This window comes from Aulonocara sp. 'chitande type north' Nkhata Bay, linkage group LG3 (assembly GCF_057382095.1).
Source record: "Aulonocara sp. 'chitande type north' Nkhata Bay isolate Kocher_YH1m ecotype deep benthic linkage group LG3, A_spYH_male_GT1.1, whole genome shotgun sequence".
In the NCBI taxonomy this organism is placed as follows: Eukaryota; Metazoa; Chordata; class Actinopteri; order Cichliformes; family Cichlidae; genus Aulonocara; species Aulonocara sp. 'chitande type north' Nkhata Bay.
This window is the reverse complement of record NC_141346.1, coordinates 54316045-54335848: the sequence shown is the minus strand read 5'-3', so window position 1 is coordinate 54335848 and position 19804 is coordinate 54316045. Positions and strand designations below refer to the sequence as shown.

At 40.9% G+C, this 19804-nt stretch overlaps 1 protein-coding gene across 3 annotated transcripts in view; it reads right to left on the bottom strand.

Annotated features, from left to right (window-relative positions):
* The window catches only part of sorcs2 (sortilin-related VPS10 domain containing receptor 2), a 387669-nt gene extending 377603 nt beyond the window's left edge, over positions 1–10066 (bottom strand). For all 3 annotated transcript variants that reach the window (XM_086285286.1, XM_086285287.1, XM_086285288.1), the window contains exon 1: positions 9625–10066. In XM_086285286.1, coding sequence (XP_086141412.1) covers positions 9625–9960 — 336 coding nt within the window. In that variant the 5' untranslated portion in view covers positions 9961–10066. The remainder of the gene's footprint in view (positions 1–9624) is intronic.
* Between the last annotated feature and the right edge of the window lie 9738 nt (positions 10067–19804).

Genomic DNA, 19804 nt, shown 5'->3' with positions numbered 1-19804 from the left:
TTTCTAAGCGGGTGGCCAGAATTTTAGAAAGCAGTTTCCTATCTACATTCAAGAGGGCTATAGGTCTATAGGATCCGCACAAATCAGGACACTTCCCTTTCTTTAGAATTAGGGAAATGTTGGCTTCCTTCAGTGTCTGCGGGAATTCACCCGTAATGAAGGAGTGGTTGAACATATCAAGAAGCGGTTCCACAATAATATCCCGAAACTGTTTATAAAATTCACAACAGAAGCCATCAGGCCCTGGCGACTTTCCACTTCGCAGTGATTTAATAGCCTTAAACACTTCGGTCTTAGTTATAGGGCTGTTAAGGGCAGTCTTCTGTTCCTCTGACAAATTTGGTAAGTCGAATTGGGTGAAGAAATTATGCATCAGCTGCACCCCCTCCGGGACTTGTTGAGAAGAGTACAAGGCTTCGTAGAACTTCTTAACACAGTCATTTATCAGTTTGTTTTCATATATCTTGTGGCCACCTTCATCAGATATCGCTGCAATGGTATTCGATTCTGCGCGCTTCTTAACATAGTACGCCAGACATTTACCGGCCTTATCTCCATGCTCGTAGAACCTCTGTCTGGTGTATTTAAGTTTCTTCTCTGCATCTCTGGTAAGAAGGCAATTCAGCGCTGACCTGAGTGCGGTTATTTCTTGCCATAATGGTGGTGATGGGGAGGCAATATATGTTTTCTCCTTATCCATCAATTCGCTCTCTAAAGATTTTTGTTCCTCCATCCGTTGTCGCTTCTTTGTCGCAGAATACGAAATAATTAGGCCCCTCGCATAAGCTTTGCATGTTTCCCACAAAACAGAGGCAGTAGTAGCTGAGGGGGTGTTGATATCCAAAAACGCTTTAAATTCTGCAGAGAAGTGAGAGGTAAATTCCTCATCCTTAAGAATAATGGTATTAAGCCTCCAGTGGCGGGACCTATGAAGCGCAGCTTTAAGATCGAGATCCATGATTACCCTAGCCGAAAAAAATGTGTATTGCTTATCGGAGGGGTGAGTATATCTCCAAGCATCCACAAGTCCAAACTCGTCGCATAGAGCATGAAGCGCTTTGGCCTGAGGAGAAGGAGTTGCAATGCTGTGTGGAAATCTGTCCATAAGCGGATTTAACATTAAGTTGAAATCAACACCAATAATAACGGTAGAGTTAGGAAGAAATGGGGCTAATTCCAGAAACATTTTGGTAAGAAAGGTAGTTGGGTGGGCAGGTGGAAAATAAACATTCAGTAATAAGATATTTTGGCCTTGCAAAACCCCTTTGACTATCACGTAGCGGCCCTTCAGATCCTTAATGCAATCAGTTACTACAAAAGGTACATTTTTCCTAATCAACACTGCCACTCCTCTACTTCTTGTAGTGAAGGATGAAAAAAACACTTGTCCATATAATCCTTGTTGCAACTTCAAGTGTTCATTATTATCAAGATGTGTCTCTTGTAACATAGCAACATCTACACCGTCCTTTCTTAGACAAGTAAATATCTTCCTCCTCTTAATAGGGCTGTGAACCCCTCGTACATTCCAGGTGCATATTCGCAGCCTACTCATTATTAGACTTATTCATGTATCACACAAAGCATATTGAGCCAAAGGGTTCACCACACCCTGGTTGAAAAAATAAATAAATAAAATAAAAATAAAAAAGGCATGAAAGAGCTGTGTGACGGAACATTCAAAGAACAGTGATTTGGCAACAGCCCTACTAAACATGTAGGGAAAAACCAATCTCCTCCTGCCCGTCGGGAAAGCCGAAGGGCATTGCACGTGCGTAACTCACGCCTACCCATAGACGAAAACACAGTCCGTCCGGTGCCCGATGGGGTGGAAGATTTCACCTGGTCGCTTATAAGCAGCGAGGACGAAAAAAAAAGAGTCATATACGCCTAGATTCGGCAAGTACTCACACCGGTTAATTAAGGCATAGTGTGAAGAAAAGGAGTACTCCAGTGGTTACGGGGATTCAGGGCAGCGAGTCCGCGTAGGACGCAGCTGCCTCCGGTGTGTTAAATCTCTTCTCCTTGCCGTTGGCAAACAGCCTCAGTGTGGCGGGGTAGAGAAGCGCATAATCCACATTCTTCTTCCTCAGGCAGCTTTTCACCTCGTCGAAAGCCTTGCGTTTCTTGGCTACCGCCGCTGAATAATCATTAAAGAAGGAGACTTTGATCCGACTTGTTGGTTGGTTCGGCTGCGTAGCCAGGCGCCGAGCTGCGGCCATCACACGTTGTTTATCAGCAAAGTTGTGAAGCTTCATAATGATGGGTCTGGCGCGCTGGCTGGGGCCCGGCCTCGGTGCTAGAGAGCGGTGAGCGCGGTCTAGTTTGATCTTCCCATTTTTAGTTGTGAGCTCGAGATAGGAGGGGAGCCATGACTCCATGAAGGCGACAACATCATTTCCCTCCGTGCTGGAGTATCTTTTTAAGCAGGACCAATGAGGACAGACAAGATAAATGACGAGAAAGGCTCTCCTCACATGTGCAAACAATTTTCCACCGCAGAACGACCAGGGGCCAAATAACCTGTCTGTTCAGTATGTGAAGCGTGAACAAATGCCTTTCACATTAAGTCAGGACCCAAGAGACCCAAATGTGTGTGTGCACGTGCATGTTAAGAATATGGCCACGTATTGTTACAGCTTGGACGTGTGTGTGTCCATGTGTACACACCTGCATGAGCCATGATTTTGCATGCAAATAAAGGAAAGCAACCTTATTATGAAACCGGCTCCCTCTAAATACTCTATTTAAATTCAACCAATATGATGTTTAGATAAGACGTATGCAGCAGACAGATAATCCCCAGACCCAACTGACTGAAATGATGCATGCAATCTGAAGATGGTGTAAGCAAGGTATCCAATGGGGATGGTGTATTAAAGGTGGTATTACCTACAATTCTGTAATATGCAACGCAAAGACAACAGTTAATGTGGACGATAACATTGACATTAATACTATCAATTGAGGAATAGACTGAAAATGGTGAAAAGAAGGATGAGTATACTTAGGTAGTTATTCTATGTGCAATGACAAGGAGCATAACAGAGGTAAGTGGAAACAGCTATTCACTGCTATGAGCTTCTCACTTTGGGGAGCTGTGCATCACTTAGACTTAACTTTGACTCCTGATCTAGAGCCATCTTTAGGTTGACATTAGGACTTTTGGTTGTGCTACTACATATTCGCTACAGTTGCCGGTTCAATTCCAGCCAGAGGTACAAATCCCCCTTTGGGTTTGCTTTGGGAAGGGCATCTGGTGTAGAACTGTGCCAATTCAAACATGCAGCGCCAACTGCTGTGGGACCCTTATGACAAGGAAGCAGCTGAAAATAGCTTTTAGTCATGCTACTGAAAGTGGTACATCAGCTTTGGGCAGAGGAATGTAAAATGTAATTAAATAGATTGTGACAGATTTCCACTCAGTCACTTTGAGTCAATATCTGACCGATATTCTATATAAGAAATTATTTGGTTGCACCCCTAGTTAGTAATGTGGTTTGCATCCAAATTCAGTGTTGGGACGGTTACTTTTAAAATGCATTCCACTACAGATGCCCCAACTACATTCATGTAGTTGGGGCATCTGTAGTGGAATGCATTTTAAAAGTAACCTGCTCTGTGCTTTATTACTATTACTGAAGGTTACTCGCCATACCAATACCAACTAGATTTTTAAATCTTAATATAAAACGAGTAACAGGAGGAGGGTGGACATTAGGTAAGGCTGCACTTTTTGCAGCGATCTCGTATAGCAAACTATTCTGCGCGTATATAAAACAGATCCGCGGCTCCGAACCGTAGTAAAGGGATCTCTGGCTAATAAGTTGGGTTCCGTGTCATGCTTGTAGCCGAAAACTGCCTATTGCCTTCATATTAAATCATTTGTAAAAATATTTTTTCATGTCATTATGCGTTAGAGCCTCGGCGTGGAATTACCAAAAATAGAAAGAGCATAGCCTAACATACGAAACAGGAAAAGACCGCCGTGTAATCAATTTATTTCAACAAAGTAACTGTAGTCTGAATACCAACTTTTTAAATAGTGGAATTAAATGGAATACAGTTACTCATATTTTGTATCTTAAATACATAAAGCTGGTACATGTATTCCATTACTCCCCAACACTGTCCAAATTGTTCCATACGTACATTGTGGACAGCTTTCCAGTCAGTCACAGATTAGCATAGAGAAACCGACAACCATTTAAACTTAAGAGCAACTTCGAATCACCAGTTTACCTAACCCTACTAACTGCAAGCTGTGGGAGGAAGCTGGGGTACCAATGTATACAGGGGAGTGCAGGCAAAGCCCACATAGTCCACCCAGGACAAATGGCGGAATTGAACCTACAAGTTTATTGCTACAAATCAACAGTGCTAATCACTGCATGACCATGCTGCCCAACATTCAGCATACAACAAAAAATATATAAATTCTGCTTTACTCCAAAATGTGGCCTTAGGATTAGGGTTAGGTTTAAAGACAGAGTGAGCAGGAGTTTTCAGACCACAGTGGTCTTCAAAGTGGTCTTCTCTCCTGAGCCTGGTTCTGCTGGAGGTTTCTTCCTGGTAAAAGGGAGTTTTTCCTTCCCACTGTTGCCAAAGTGGGGGTCACATGATTGTTGGAGTTTTTTTCTTTATGTATTATTGTAGGGTCTACCTTACAATATAAAATGCCTTGAGGCGACTGTTGTTGTGATTTGTATAAATTTAAAAAAAATCAACAACAGCACACATAGGCTTGCAAATTTAAAAGCAGTGTGACTGACATGCCAATGTTATTGCCACAAAACAATCAATCCACAAAAAATGTATAGAGAAACTCCACTAAATATTGAGGGCTGTTTCCCAGCCAGTACAGATCCGCACATCAGGGACACACATGTAGACATTAATGCTTCACATCACCACAGAGAGGACCTAGAAATAAAGGGAGAGAAATAAACACAGAATTCCCCCAGGCTAGTCGACAAGTCAAGGAGAGAGATCCGAGGGAGAGAATCACAAGGAGAGTGCTTTCAATAACGGAGGTTTCCATCATTCAGAAGTCTGGTATAACCACTCCATCCAAAGTGACTCCAGTTCAGAGCTTCCCTAAACCTGCATTCTTTTAATAATCCGCAGGGAGCAGATCCTCTGGCTTCTAGAAGAACTTCAGTTGTATAAAATTCAGATACCTTAACCTATGACTCAGGCAAACACTTTCCTGATGTATCTGTGATCTTTATTGTTAGTCTGAAGTCTTATTGGTTAAAACATAATATTAATTTAGTACATTTTTCAACTTGATCAACATCATGAGTTAAATGCTGTCTCATTTTCAGTTTATGGAAGAACTAAAGCAATTTAATGGACTATACATCATTAGTAGTGTCATATAGCAATCACTCCATATCCAATATAATAGTAATATAATAGTGAGATATGTGAATATACTTTTCTTTGAACATTTCTCTGAATATGAGCAGTATTTGGGAAAAACACAATCAGTCACTGGGTAAATAAATGTATGTGGTGCCATTGCAAATAATTTGGTGAGTTCTCTTGTATACTTGAAAGGGGAGAATTTTCTTATCATTAATAACAACTTGATTTCCATGAAAAGCAATTAAGAATTTCATCACAATGGTTACTTTAGCAGCAGGAGCAGGTTTAAATAGTGAATTTTAACATTGAGAAATAACTCAATGTTAGTGCAGATAAAAGAATTCAATCAACCTGAAAGAGTGCGATATAACAAGCCTGCTGCTTTGTTTTCTCTTTCATACAGTTGGGTCCATAAATAGTTGGACAGTGAACTTTTTGAACTTTTTTTTAATCTTGGTTCTGTACATTAGCACTATGAATTTTAAATGAAACAACTCAGATGCAGATGAAGTGAAGACTTTAAGCTTTAATTTAGTAGGCTGAACTAAAAAAAAAAAGAGGAACTCCTAAACCCTTCCTCCAATTTGAATGTGGGCGATCGTGGCTCAAGAGTTGGCAGTTTGTCTTGTAATCGGAAGGTTGCCAGTTCGAGCTCGGGATCGGACAGTCTCAGGTGTTGTGTCCTTGGGCAAGATACTTCACCCGTTACCTACTGGTGGTGGTCAGAGGGCCCGGTGGCACCAGTGTCCGGCAGCCTCACCCCTGTCAGTGCGCCCCAGGGTGGCTGTGGCTACAATGTAGCTTGCAATCACCAGTGTGTGAATGGGTGAATGACTGAATGTAGTGTGAAGCGCTTTGGAGTCCTTAGGGACTAAGTAAAGCGCTATACAAGTACAGGCCGTTTACCATATCCTCAAATGAAAGCTCGCATTTTACACATTATATCCAAGTCCGTTATATAACTATAATTGGAATACGTGTATGTGTCAGTAAACAGGTAAAAAACTACACTTGTACACTGTATTTACTTAATGAGAGATGCAGACATATAATACACTGGATAATCAGCTAAGTAGTACTGGTTAATTTATTTCTTTATTTTGGTATTATTTTATCTTCTCAGTCTTTTGTGGTTCATGAATATTTTCAAGGAGCTGTGACCTTTAACATGTTCTGTTTTGGATTATTAAATACCAATTAGGTAGAACTTGGACTGAAAATAATTTTTACTGCTTCACTGATTCTGTCTGGATCTAAATTCCACCTCTTCTCACTGCTCTGTTGTTCTAAAGCAGCCTCTCTCACACACATATAACTGTGTTCTCTGTTCTTCAAAGACACCTCTGGAGGTAGCCTGAGGGAAGGCTCTTTTATGCTTTAAGCCATCAATTGACCAATCAAGGATTGCCCAAGAAAAGTGACAGTTGCCACGGGGACAGAAGAGAGTACACAGAGCAAACTATTTTTAATGACAGCACTTTTACTATAAAGGTACCTGAATAAGTCTAAAAAACACTTTGTAGTCTGGCCAGAAGTTGACGGGGCCCAGAACAGCATATACACATTACATGCAATAATTAGCCTGAATAACTAAAGGAAGGCGTGCATGTTATCCTTTTTTTAACTGCTAGGTGGTCTCTATTACATCTCTGACAAGCCATCATCAAGACCGATGCGACATCTGAAGTCTTCTGCACTCCTGACCCTTTCATCAAGGAATTACATTTGGAACATCAAAGATGCAAAAATGACATCATGAAACATGAAGAGAGGCAGAAATTCCTTTTTCCCTTCCATCAATCTGCTTGCTGTTCATAAATGTCAGCCTTAGGGAAATTGAATGGCACCATTTTTCTGTGTTTATTAGGCTGGGATGAACTCAGTCTCATCGACCTTTCAGAGTACATATCTTCAATTAACTTGGTGTGGGTAAGTCAAACTTGGAGTTCCAATGGCTGGCAGAGTCTGAGCGCTAAGATCCCCGAGGATACATTGCCTCGATTAAAAGAAAAGAAGAAGAAGAAGAGATGAAGACAGGAAGTTCATTGCAAGATAGGCTTGAGTCCACTGGGAGAATGTCAATTTTTTATTACTTAAATGCCCCGTCTTAAATGCCAAAGTAGTATAATCCCACAAGTCATTACTGATTTGTGGCGAGTTGCTCTCAATAGTGATTTTGGGCTGTTTGTTTGAGCACATTCATTATTTCAAACCAGACTCTGATCTCAAACGGAAATTAAGAACTATATTTACTAAAGAATCAGTAAAATGTAATGTTGTCTGAATAAATAAATTAATTTTTGCTTTGATTTGTTGTGTTATTGATTTTAGGAAAAAAAGATAAAAAAAAGATATATTAATTATCTTATATATATTATTTATCAGGGCTTTGATAATCTTGTCAAAAGAGTGACATCTAGCTGCTTTAATGCCACCATTAAGTTAAGCTAATTAGTGCTAAAATTCCCAATGAAATCAAGCCTAGCGTGTTAGTTCATCCTTTCCAATTAGAATAAAACCATCAAAAGCAGATCTCACAAGCACGTACCATTAGAATTTTTAAAGAAACCATTTAAAACCAACCATTTTCAACCTGCTAAAAAAAAAGAACAGAAAAACATCATTGCAGGCTGAATTTAGCCAACCACTGCAACTGGAAAAACCCATATGGAAGCTTAAGGTTTAGACTTGGTTTCCACAAGTAATCCTTTAGAAAAGTTAAAAAACAACAACAACAACAACACAGCTGGAGACAAAGTATAGATTAAACTACTTAAAAATTTAGAACACTTGCATTCAAATCATGATTCCATCTCTCTCCCGCAGCAAACACCAGTATACTGTGCTTTCAAGAGCTCTAGCTACTGGCACTGACCTTAAATTCTACTTGCATTTCTACCCACCAACAAGCAGAGCTGCCTGCATCACCTTTAAATTCTCCTTAGCCTCCATAATCCTACATTTGTTACATTATGTTATTTAGCAATCAATTTGTTATGAAAGTTCAGGAAATTCCTCCTTCACATTATTTTTCCACCCCCAGGAGTGGTTACAGCTACTTCTAGGGACACATTTAATGTGATAGTCTGACAAAAAGGCTCTCATTCCAAGTGATGTCCCCACCAGACACCATTTTCCACCTCCCCACCCAGCCTCTGTCAATATACATCACAAAGACTACTCTTGTTTAGTGTAGCTGCTGTGATTAAAGTGAAGGCTAAGAAAAAACACAGTATGTTCTTAGAATAGCTGTATCATACTTCGGGCTGTTTCACCCACAACACAGATAATCTAAAAAATATGTCTATGTAGGCTATGGGTTTTGCTATTTTGACCCCTCTGACAGCATTTAATAATGCTGTCAGAGGGATCTATATCATATATATGCCACAAATGTCTGAAATCTGTCCTACATGTGCTTTATTTAAACGGCAGTGGCTGTGAAGGTGTAAAAAAGTTGCCTAGACCAAGACATCCATTTTCGTTTAAGCCAAACTGGGTTCCAAACCACAAATAAACAAGGCACTGCAAAATTCATGAATAAAAGGCTCCATCAATATTTCAGTCATGGCTTCATGTAACTAAATTAAGTACCCAGCTGTCTGTTTAGCGCGCACCCCTTGTCTCCACACTGGCTCCGTGCTCTCGGTGCGTCCTTGGACTTCCTAATGTCATGGTACACAATGGCACAGGAGGTTGTAATTCAAATTGGGGTCAGGGGACCCGGGGCACTAAGTGAACATTAAACCGCCTCCCATCCGGTTGGCCTCTGCCCCAAATTAAAATGAGCCATTTCTTCTTTTTACTTCAATTACGTTGCGTACGAAAAAAGGGGGTTCATAGTAAGGAATCCGGTAATAATACGTTCCATTATGAATGTTTGACTTTCTCTGAGCAGAATAAACAGACAATAACAAGATGTTCGTGACCCTGAGCCACCCCCACCCCCTGCACGAAGCCATTAAAAAGTCCCGATGCTTCAACAAAGCCCGGAGCCTTTAAACATCCACGGCGCCTCCAGGTGGACCACCTGGGTGCATAAAAACCACACCGTGCCTCTTCTCCCTGAGAGGCGCGCAGTGTGCGTCTGCAGCAGCCGCAGCAGCAGCCTACTGCGAGAACAATAACTTGTTTTTAGTGATGTGCGCTGACGCTGGAGTGACGGATGGTGGAAGGTGACAAAGAAGGGGCTATAGGGATGGTGCATGAACCAGTGGCTCGAGACGGGACAGGATGAGGAGAGAGGCTACTTACGCTGCTGTTCTCTCCTGTCCAGTGGACCATCGCCTGGTTGTGGGTCGCATCCCCTTTGAGCACGAACGAGCTGCTGAGCAGGGACATTTGTTTATCCCAGGACAGGGCTCTTCTGAAGCGGGGTGTGCTCCCTGCCCCGACTGCTTTCTGGCCCGGCAGGAAGCCTCTTTCTCCGCCGTTCAAGTCAAACGTGCGATCCTCCCAGCCTCGCCGGTTTAAAGCCACGCTGCCACAGCGCACGGGTCCCGGTAGTGCCATCCAGGCCGAGACGGTCAACAGAAAGACGCAGAGGTACGCAGCAGCTGAACCCGGTTCTTCGGGACGGAGAGGTGCCATGCTTTACGCCGTACTAGCGCCCGTAACGCGGAGACTGATGAAGAGACTGCTGATGCTTGTGGGAGATAGATAGGTGTATACTGTAAACCGAGGAAGAGAGAGTGAGGGAGGGATAGAGGGAGGGGAACTGGAGCGAAGTCAGACAGTGAGAACAACGTGGACGAGTCTCGGTGCCAAGTACGAACCACAGGACGATGCAGCGGTGCCATCTGCTGTCCTGCAGCTGTACTGAGCTCGCATCACTCCATCCATCTAAATAAAGAGTTCCAACATGACGGCAGCACTGCCTAAAATCACTGCCGTTATTTTTAACAACATTGTGTGTTTCTTGTTGGTTTCAAACTGAATTTGACCGTGATCAGTGTCACAGTGATCCACAACTGACGTAGTGGTGCAGTGGTTTAGTCTTCGCGACCTTCGTATGCTTATCTGCTGATGTCAGGGCATAGACTGATAATCAGCAACACCTGATGGTCACTTAGTAACATGCTTAACCACTGTTGAGTCTATAGCTTTTTTGTTCGGGTGGGAAATATGCTGAAAATACATTTATGTATTAAACTTACATACACACTGACATTTTCTGAGTTAGATTTAGTTGCTTATTGCTTATCTGTTTTATTCTATTTGTTATATTTATGAGTACCATGGACATGTTTAGTAACTTTGTGTCAGATAAAGTGAGGGTTGAATGAGTTGGTCATACGTTCTAATTTATATTTATTTCTTTAACTTATCTTTTTCTTTAATTTAACTGATAGAAACAATAAAATGACCTTAAAAAAAGCATGCGTGACATCCGTCCCTCTGTGTATTGGTTGCCAGCTGGCCAAAGGGTCAGAGTTCACATTTGATCTCACAAAGTAATAGCTCCACTCCCTGCATCTGTTCTCGTATCCAATTACACTTGGAGGCAGAATTAAACTATGACTCGGTGGTTTTGTAGTATTTGGGGTTATATGTAAACAAGAGTTCACCTTTACTTTCAGATTACATGTTTTTCTAATATAGCAGGTATTATTTTTGCTCATATTAGAGATAAATCCATAAAAACACTGTACAAAATCAAAAAGCTTAACATGTTTTTATTAGTCTCAGGGTTTGCTTATAAAACTGAAGGGTTTAACTATGGTAACCTTAGTAACTGCCATTTCAGTGCGGATTGATGTAATGCGGAAAACATGGAACATTTTGAGAGTGATTATAGTTCCATGAGAATTACCGTCCCAATTTCTTTACAAAACTGTGGGCCTATAAAACCCTGGGTCTACTGGTTTGCGGCTCTAGGTATATAAAAATGAAACTCCATTGAATATCAGTTTTGCCTGTGGATTTCTTCCTTCAAATCAGGCTTTCCATGATCAAAAGGGGCGTTCACCTGTAATTGTAAAGCATCCAATATGAATCCTTGCTATTTAAAAATATCTGTCATTTGTCAAAGTCTCTTTCATATGATAGATGCCACAAGGAGGGAAAGTCCAGTTTGCGCCCAGAATTACAAAGTGGGAACAAGAACTCAATTTTAACAGTAAAAGGCCTAATCAGAAAGATGCTAAAGGAGGGGAAGTCATCTTCTGTGACTGGTTGTGGGGTGCGTGGAAAGACAAGAAAGAAAAGGAGAGCATAGAGACAGCAGGAACAATAAATATGATTATATTACAAAAACAAAAAAAAAAGTTCAATAAGTAGCGATAATTAGAGGGAATTTAATGTGATTTATTGATGTACAGAATTCAGTTTGAAGTTTTTGGCAATTAGACTCCGATGGCCCATCACAGCAGAACAGAATCCCAGCGGTGATTGGAATTAGAACAAGACTCCCTGGAGTCTAGACGCTGGTGATAGAGATGACGATGGAAGTTTGAATGGAGCCTGAGTGACCAGTGAGAGATGGTAATGGGGAAGAGGTGGATTGCACGAAGGCAACTGCAAGGGAGAGTGACAAATGTGCAGTGAGATTTAAAGGTCTAGATTGGACTAGACCCGTGATGTCACTATCAGCTTGACAGCATGGGAAAGTACAAGTGATGTAAAGCTTAGATTAGCCACCAACATTAGCCACCTTATTGCTCGTCTATCCCAGTTTGTATGTTTCTGTGTGTGCATGTGTATCTGAGTATGTTGGTTATTGTGTAGCAGCGGGACTCAGTTAAGATTTCCCAACTTTTGGTTCTGGATACTTGCTGGCAATCATGTACCTGTGTTGATCTTGTTAAGAGCCGCAACTTAGGGGAGTGGCTGAGCTTCAGTCAGTGCTGGATTGTTGAAGGACTACTGTCAGTGTAAATATGGTTGTGGTATTAATTTATGGTACTGCATGTGTACAGGAACATGTAGCGAGAGTGGAGAGAAAATTGTAAATACTGAGTAAGCTGAAGTGGAAAGCAGCCTTGTGAGAGGAATCACTTGCACCTGGGATTGGGATCTTGTGGACCTTTTCACGGTACTGAAGGATTCCTGCGCTTGGGTCCCTGCTTTGCCTCACAGCAATTCTGACACTTTACTTTCTTTAAGAACAGACCTTTAACATTTTTAGGTTTTATTGTTGCACACAGAATTGATTTGCTTTATATAAGCTTTCCTACACAATTTAACAAATATTCACTTTATACATAATCATTACACATTTCATGTCCTTTCCATTGCTTTGTTAATAAGCAATAATCTTATATTTACAGTCGTATGAAAGAAAGTTTTCCCAGAACTCTGTGCAGTCCTGTGAAAAACTAGCTACAGGCTGCTTCCACACTGGAAGTTGTTGCTGCTTCCATAGGAATTGAGATGGTGAATAGCAGCCAAGTGCTGTTAATGAAATGCGCTTGATTAACTGATCATCAGCAAGTGTGATAATCTCTATAAAGGAGCAGGTTTTTTTGGCAGGTTGCTGGCCTGGTGCATTTGGGTGCATGTTAATGCCACAGTGTTCCCAATCAGAGAATTTGCAAAAATCCCAAATTGTAAGAGACTGGTAGAGTCACACAGCTCTACTTCCTGGCTGCGGCTCAGAAGGTAGAGCAGGTCACCTACTAATTGGAAGGCTGGCGGTTTGATCCCCATCTGCTGTGGTCCGCATTGGACAAGCATAGAAAAAAATGCTTGTGTGAATGAGGCAAGTTGTAAAAGTGCACTTTTAAGAGTAGAAAAGCATTATATAAGAACCAGTCTGTTTACCCTTTACAAAAATAATTACTTTGAGTTAATACTGCTGGTGGGTCAACAAGCTAATGAATTTTGGGCTTTAGTTACAACTATAAATATAGTTATAGTTGGTGTCATGTATCATGTATGGTTTGCATACATGATATAAATCTGTATAAGCATTCAGATGTTTTATCTGTAATTGTGTTTTCATGTTTGTAAGATGTCTAGCAATATATTGTTCTTACCAGAGACTCAGGGATGTTTAGATTTAGGAGGAAACAGACAAGATTATGTTTACCGGGGGCAACTGTGGTTGCATAAAGGATTTCTGCATGTGCAGAATTCAGGAGGGAAACTGGCTTCGTGTTCTTCTGGTGGATCACCGGCATCAAGTTTTATATACGGTCTTTCTCTCTGGAATTTGAATTTTCTTAGATATTTCTCGGATGTGCTGGTGTACTCTCACAGTCCAGTGACATGAATGTTAAAATATTTTAGTGGTTCTCTACAGATTTTTAGGCACATTCCAGTTAAGAAGCCAAAAACAGTTCATGCTACACCCCATAACTTTTGTCAAATCAATTCAACTTTGTTAATATAAGCTCGAAATCTCAACAACAGTCATCTCAATTTTATTTGACCTCATCACTTCATTTTTCACCACGTTCTCTGCACTGTAGTGGACATGTGGACGCTGCACTGAGGCTCACTGGGTTAATCTGTGGTTCTGAACAGTTCTTAAACTGGTTGTTTTGCTACGACTCGCAGCTTGTCATGGTTCAACCTGACTCTCACCCAGTGTCAGCTTGGTTAGACATCAGCATCACCAAAAAGATACTGAAAAACAAACAAGGTATTTCAAAGATCTAACACCAGTCAATCACAAGGCTTAATTTTTGTAAACCATACCTTGTTGTTCTTTTTGTAAGGTATAAAAGATCCAATGAGCAAATCACTTTTTCTATAGTTTTGAAGATTTACATATACAGGAGACCCCAAAAAGAATGTGATGTGATACCTTAAGAGTCTGATCATAAATAAGATAGTCACATCAGTGTAAACATACTTGATATGAGCTCTGTCTTTTAAACATCTGCAAAATCACATAGAAATTTCAAACAGCATCTCTGTGACCTCTTAGCAAACTCAGTTTGGTAAATATTTCACGGCCTTCGTTGATAGTTGTCTGTGGCATCTCTGTGTGTATGTGATCACAGATGAGGAGTATGGATTAGTGAGGCAGGTCTTGCATCATTTGAGCACAGAGACAGCTCAAGGGGAGGAGAACCTTGGACTGCAGAAGCCCAGCTTGTTAGCATGCTCCTGAGCTGCTCCTGAATGTAGCTTTGTTCATCATGAAATTTTCATGGATAATTGGATGTTATGAAGATTAATGTGCTTTAGTTTCACAGGGCTGCAGGAGAACTTTGAAAGACTTTGACACTCAACACCTTCCAGGGGATGTCTCTGGCCTTTTTAGGAGATACGTGATATGGTCTTACCTTGATAACTCAGCTTGATGCACTAGGTCCTTTCACTCACATCATGGCAATTTGAGCCAGCGGTTCGACAGCGTCTGCATTGTGCTGTGCTCTCCACATGCCCCGGAGGATCTGCAGTCTAACTTCATTGTAATTTATTGCAATTAAGGAAGGCACAGAAGCAAAACTAATTGTACATTTCACTCTCATTACTAACATTTCCTTCTGTTCACTGTAGACTGTAATATATTTAATCATAAATCAACCAGAAAAACATTCCACATATGAGGCTCCTTGGAGTAAAATCTCGTGTGTTTCAAATTATGTTTGGGAGTTAAAGAGGTTAGGAGGAAATGCGGGAGAAAATATTAGATGTAAGGATGAAAAATGCTTTCTCTTGAATTTAGTTTTTCTTTACTGATTGTGCATTCTCCAGCACATCACAACTGTTTAAATTCTGTCTACGTGTATTTTAAATTGAAGGAGTTTTTATTTGAACACATTTCAAGGTCTCTTTTGAAATTTTGTGGGTGAAAAAAGATTTATATTTTATGAAAATATTGGCAGTGCTGCAAACTTTTTGGTATTCTTGGGAAAATTTTGCTTCTATTCAAAAAGTTTAACAGAGTTTTTTTCTCCATTTATAATTGCAAAAAGTTTCGTATTGTTTTACAAAAAAATCAAAATGTTGCTCCTTTTATTTATCACAATTTCAATCATTGTGTTGCATGATTATATACAACCAGAATGTTCCTCCCATAAAGGTGTTTGTTTGAAAAACAAAATGAAATGAAAAAAGTTTCACTGTCCATCAACTACTTGAAAATAAATCACTTTAAACTTCTATTTAATCTTCTTGGTATTTTCCACATTCTGTTATATTGTTTTAATAGTGGATATGGATCAAAGGCTACTTGGGTTTAAGTATGTCACTGCCCACGTGTTTTCATCACATATAAACAGTGTTGGGACTAACTAGGTTATTATTGTAGTAACGAGCACGGTAACTAGTTATTATGCCAAAATCAGGAACGTGTTAATAGTTACTGGGATTTAGATAGGGTCGTTATTTGTTACTTTGTGTGGTGGCTATCACGGAGCTTCCACAGATTCATTACATTAGCAAGTGGTGGAGGCCAGCAGGTGGATGAGGGAAAGGGGAGGCAGGAGGAGCAGAGACCCGAGGCGGCCGCCGGTCCGAGAGTGTCAGGTGAACTGAACTTCAGGTAAGAAGTTATGACCTGCAGTCTATCTGGGTCAGATATGAATCAAGTTTAGGGGTAGTTTATTTTCGTTATACTATAGCTATAGCTAGCATGACGGAGTTTTTATACAGCTGGGTGGGTGCTATGATGTTACTGATGTTGAACTTTATTTTGTTCATAAGGTTAATTATTAGAGTTGCCAACCGTCCCCTAAAAAACGGAATCGTCTCGTATTTAGAGAAAATATTACGCGTTTCGTATTGAGGTGAAAAGAAACACATTTTGTCCCGGACTTCAGCTACAATGAAAAAGGCACAAAGCTGGAGTTATTCTGTGTCTTTGCAGCACAGCTGCCTCTTCTTCTTTCATTCTCCCCTCTCCCTCTCCTGTTTCTACTTCAATCATGAAACTGATCAATGATCAGCTGATCGGCTTTTCTCTCTTGTTTGTTTATCGCTCACTTTGCGCCAGAAAGAGGAAATCAGTGGATGTCGCGCTAAATGACAGCAGCACGTTTAAGCTTGATCAGCTGTTGTTAGAATTTATTTAATATTACTTTCTAGTATCAGCTAATGTTTGCTGGAACCACAGCTGTAAACTTGCTGGTCATGATATGGTTTGGTTATCTGGTGAGAGGGAAACATGAAGATGAAACCAGGAGATGTCCTTACTGAACCATCAGAGCTGAACAGGTGATGGAGAAACAGGTTTACCTTTTAGGTGACATGAATGAGTTGAAGGGAAGTTATGAACTGTTTCTGAGAGACAAAAAACACCAGGATCCTTTTTTACATAGCTGACAGCTGGTAACTGTGCAGGAGCGGATCTAGCAAAGTTTTGCCAGGGGGCCAGGTAGGGCATTAATGGGGAAAGGGGGGCACAAGGAAATACTTTTCTTTCTTATTCTCATTTAAAATGTCTAGCTTTAAAAAAAAATAATTATCTGAGTCTTACAACAAACGATTGATAGATTGATAGATTGATACATTGATACCACGAAAACTGTGTACATCACTGTCACAACAGCTTTTGTTTTCATTCAAAGGCTTTATGATTTTTCCTATAATGGTGCAAAAATGGTGCCGATTTTCTGTCCCAGTCCAGCCCTGTAAGCAGCTCATCTGCAGTCTGGTGTTACCTACATCTTCCTATTCAGAAGGCAGAATTTCTGAGTTCTGAGTACAATCAAAAGCACCACGACTGCAGTTTTCGCGTTGGATGTAAAAAGCGCACGTGACGCTGTGACGTAGGCTAGAATCATGCGGCGATCAACGACGATCCAGGCGTGGGATTTCTCTCGTGGAAATATGCACATTATCTTTTCCTTTCTATTGGTAGGTGGCACAGTGCACTTGTGGCAAGTAAGCAAGCAAGAAGACTGGCAAAGTTATGGAAGCAACACATTAACAAGAGAATTCTGAGTAAAACCAAAGTTACTTTCCCTAGTAACTAGTTGCTTTGAAAGTAACGAGTAACTTGAAGTAACTGAGTTACTTTTGATAGAACTAGTAATGTAACTAAGTTACTAATTTAAAGTAACTTACCCAACACTGCATATAAAAACAGCCAAGCTTCACAAAAACATGGATACGCAAAAGGCAGTTTTGAATTTGAGAATGAATTCTTGAAAAATAATGAAACCTAGCCAATTATCATATTCAGCACACTGCTCCTTCAGTGCTAATCACAATAGCCTGTGTGTTGACTATTTATTTGTTGGTAAGAGAACAGGTCAACATTTTGTAAGCTATGAATAGGGTATTAATAGCATGATCATAAGTTTCACAGATCGCTGAGCAACCTGGAGAAAGAGTGAGCTACATGAGGATGCTCTTTGTGGACTACAGCTCAGTTCAACACCTTAATCACAATGACAATTTGGTGGTAATCCTCACCAGCAAACTGGCCACCTTCAGATCCTCCCTGCCACCTGCTCCTGGATCAAAGGCTTCCTCGCTAAGCGGTCTCAACCAGTCTGACTTGCTAACTGAACATCCTTAAAACAAAAGAACTCATAATGGTTTTCAGGAGACACAGACAGGTCCACTCTCTTCTCATTACTGGGTGAAATCTGTCTCCATCTTCAGGTTTCTGGGCACCCACATCTCCACGTGTGGACCCACAACACCAACACCCAGGTAAAGAAGGCCCAACAGCTGCACTTCCTCCATGCCCTGAGGAAGAATAACGTGAACCAGAAGCTGCTGCTCACCTTCTACTGCTCCTCAGTGGAGAGCGTGCTCCCCTACTGCCTGGGTATTTGGTACACAGGGGCCACGACTGAGAACAGGAAGGCTGTGCCCAAAAAAATAATTGGCTGCCCTCTGCCACCCCTGGAGGCCACCGTCAGCTCCTCCTGTCTCAGGGAAACCAAGGCCATCACAGGTGACCTTGCACCCTGCCCACCTGTTTGACCCGCTGCTCTCTGGTCAGTGTATCAGGTCATTCAGGTCTCACACCTCCAGACTCACAAACAGCTTCTTCCCCTGGTCCATTCAAACTGTCAACAAACACTATCAACCCACACCCCACCCCTGCCCACCCACCTCACCAATCTGAGCCATGGTCTGAGTAACCCGCATCACTCAGGCCACTCACACTCTATTCAGAACAAGTCTTTTCTTTGCACTACTTTCAAGAACTTTGCATCTATTTTGTTCTCTAATGTGCACCTTTCTCTTATTTCTCTAGATTCCTCTTGTTTTGTATATTTCTCTCTTGATTGTATATATTTATCCTGTTTGTTATTTATTCTATTCGGTCTACTATTTATATCTACTATTTATATTTTACCCACAGGAAAGTACCAAAATTGTGTCATCGTACATTGACTATAAAGAGCGATTCTATTCTATTCAGGGTAACTCCTGAAAACATAGCCTGCTTTTTGGAGTATCAGCAGTAGGTCAGGCCAGTTTTAATGCTGTGCCATTACAGACCTATAGACAGCACAAATTACCACTAGCCTGTTATTAGTTGTTGGTTGATGATCTGAAGACTTTGCCCTCATTTGAAACTTTGATCATCAAGATATTTTTTTAATTTAGTTTTTATAACAGTCAGTACTAATTTAGCTTTAGTTATAAGGGTGCTGGTCCTGAGCGGTCTGAGGGACAATCAGGAAATGAACCACCTCATTCTTGTAAGCGCACCAGATTTGCCTCGTTGCAGTTTTGGTCAAGAAAATGAAATATAAATACAGGAAATAAAGTTTTGACACACTGGAGCAGGCAAATGGCCATAACAGAAGCACAAGTACAAGGGGGCAAAACTGAACTTAAACTGAAAGAAAAAAAACAGTCATTAAGTGCATCAGTCTGAATTTAAATCAGTGCATGTTTTTTATTTTTCTCTTTGTATTCACTATGTGATCTGAACTGAGAGAATAACAATGAGGATCCTAAAAAGGGCCACCATGCCTCAAGCCAGTGATCAAATAAAATATTAGGGACCCAACAGTGGTCACTTGGTTTAAAGTAGATTGTATGAACTGTTAGTATGTGAAGCAAACAACTGCAAAGAGATATTCCTTTATTTATTAGTTTTCCCCGTGTCTATAATATTTTTTTTACAAAAATTTCCTGCTGGGGTTCCATAGGAAGTTTCTAATATATGGTGGTAAAGGAAGTTCCGAGTGGAGTAACTCACTAGGACTCAAAAACAAAACTTTTTGTGTAGTTTCTCCAGGTGAGTTCAAATTTTTTTATTATTTTATTTCCACATTCACTGGCTTTCATATTGGGCCTGTCATATGGAGTCAGGTCATCTGCAGGCTGTGATCTGTATTCTTGCTGCCTTACCTACTCTCCCTCTCTCTCACACACACACACACACACACACACACACACACACACACCCACACACACACACATTTCCACAGTACTATGAAATATTTAAGCTTACACTCCAGTTTAGGGGGTGCAGTTGCAGGCAGTATACTGACAGAGGTCTTGGAGGGGGCACACTGTGTTACCCACTCCTATCCATGTGTGTGTGTGTGTGCGCGCGTGTGTGCAC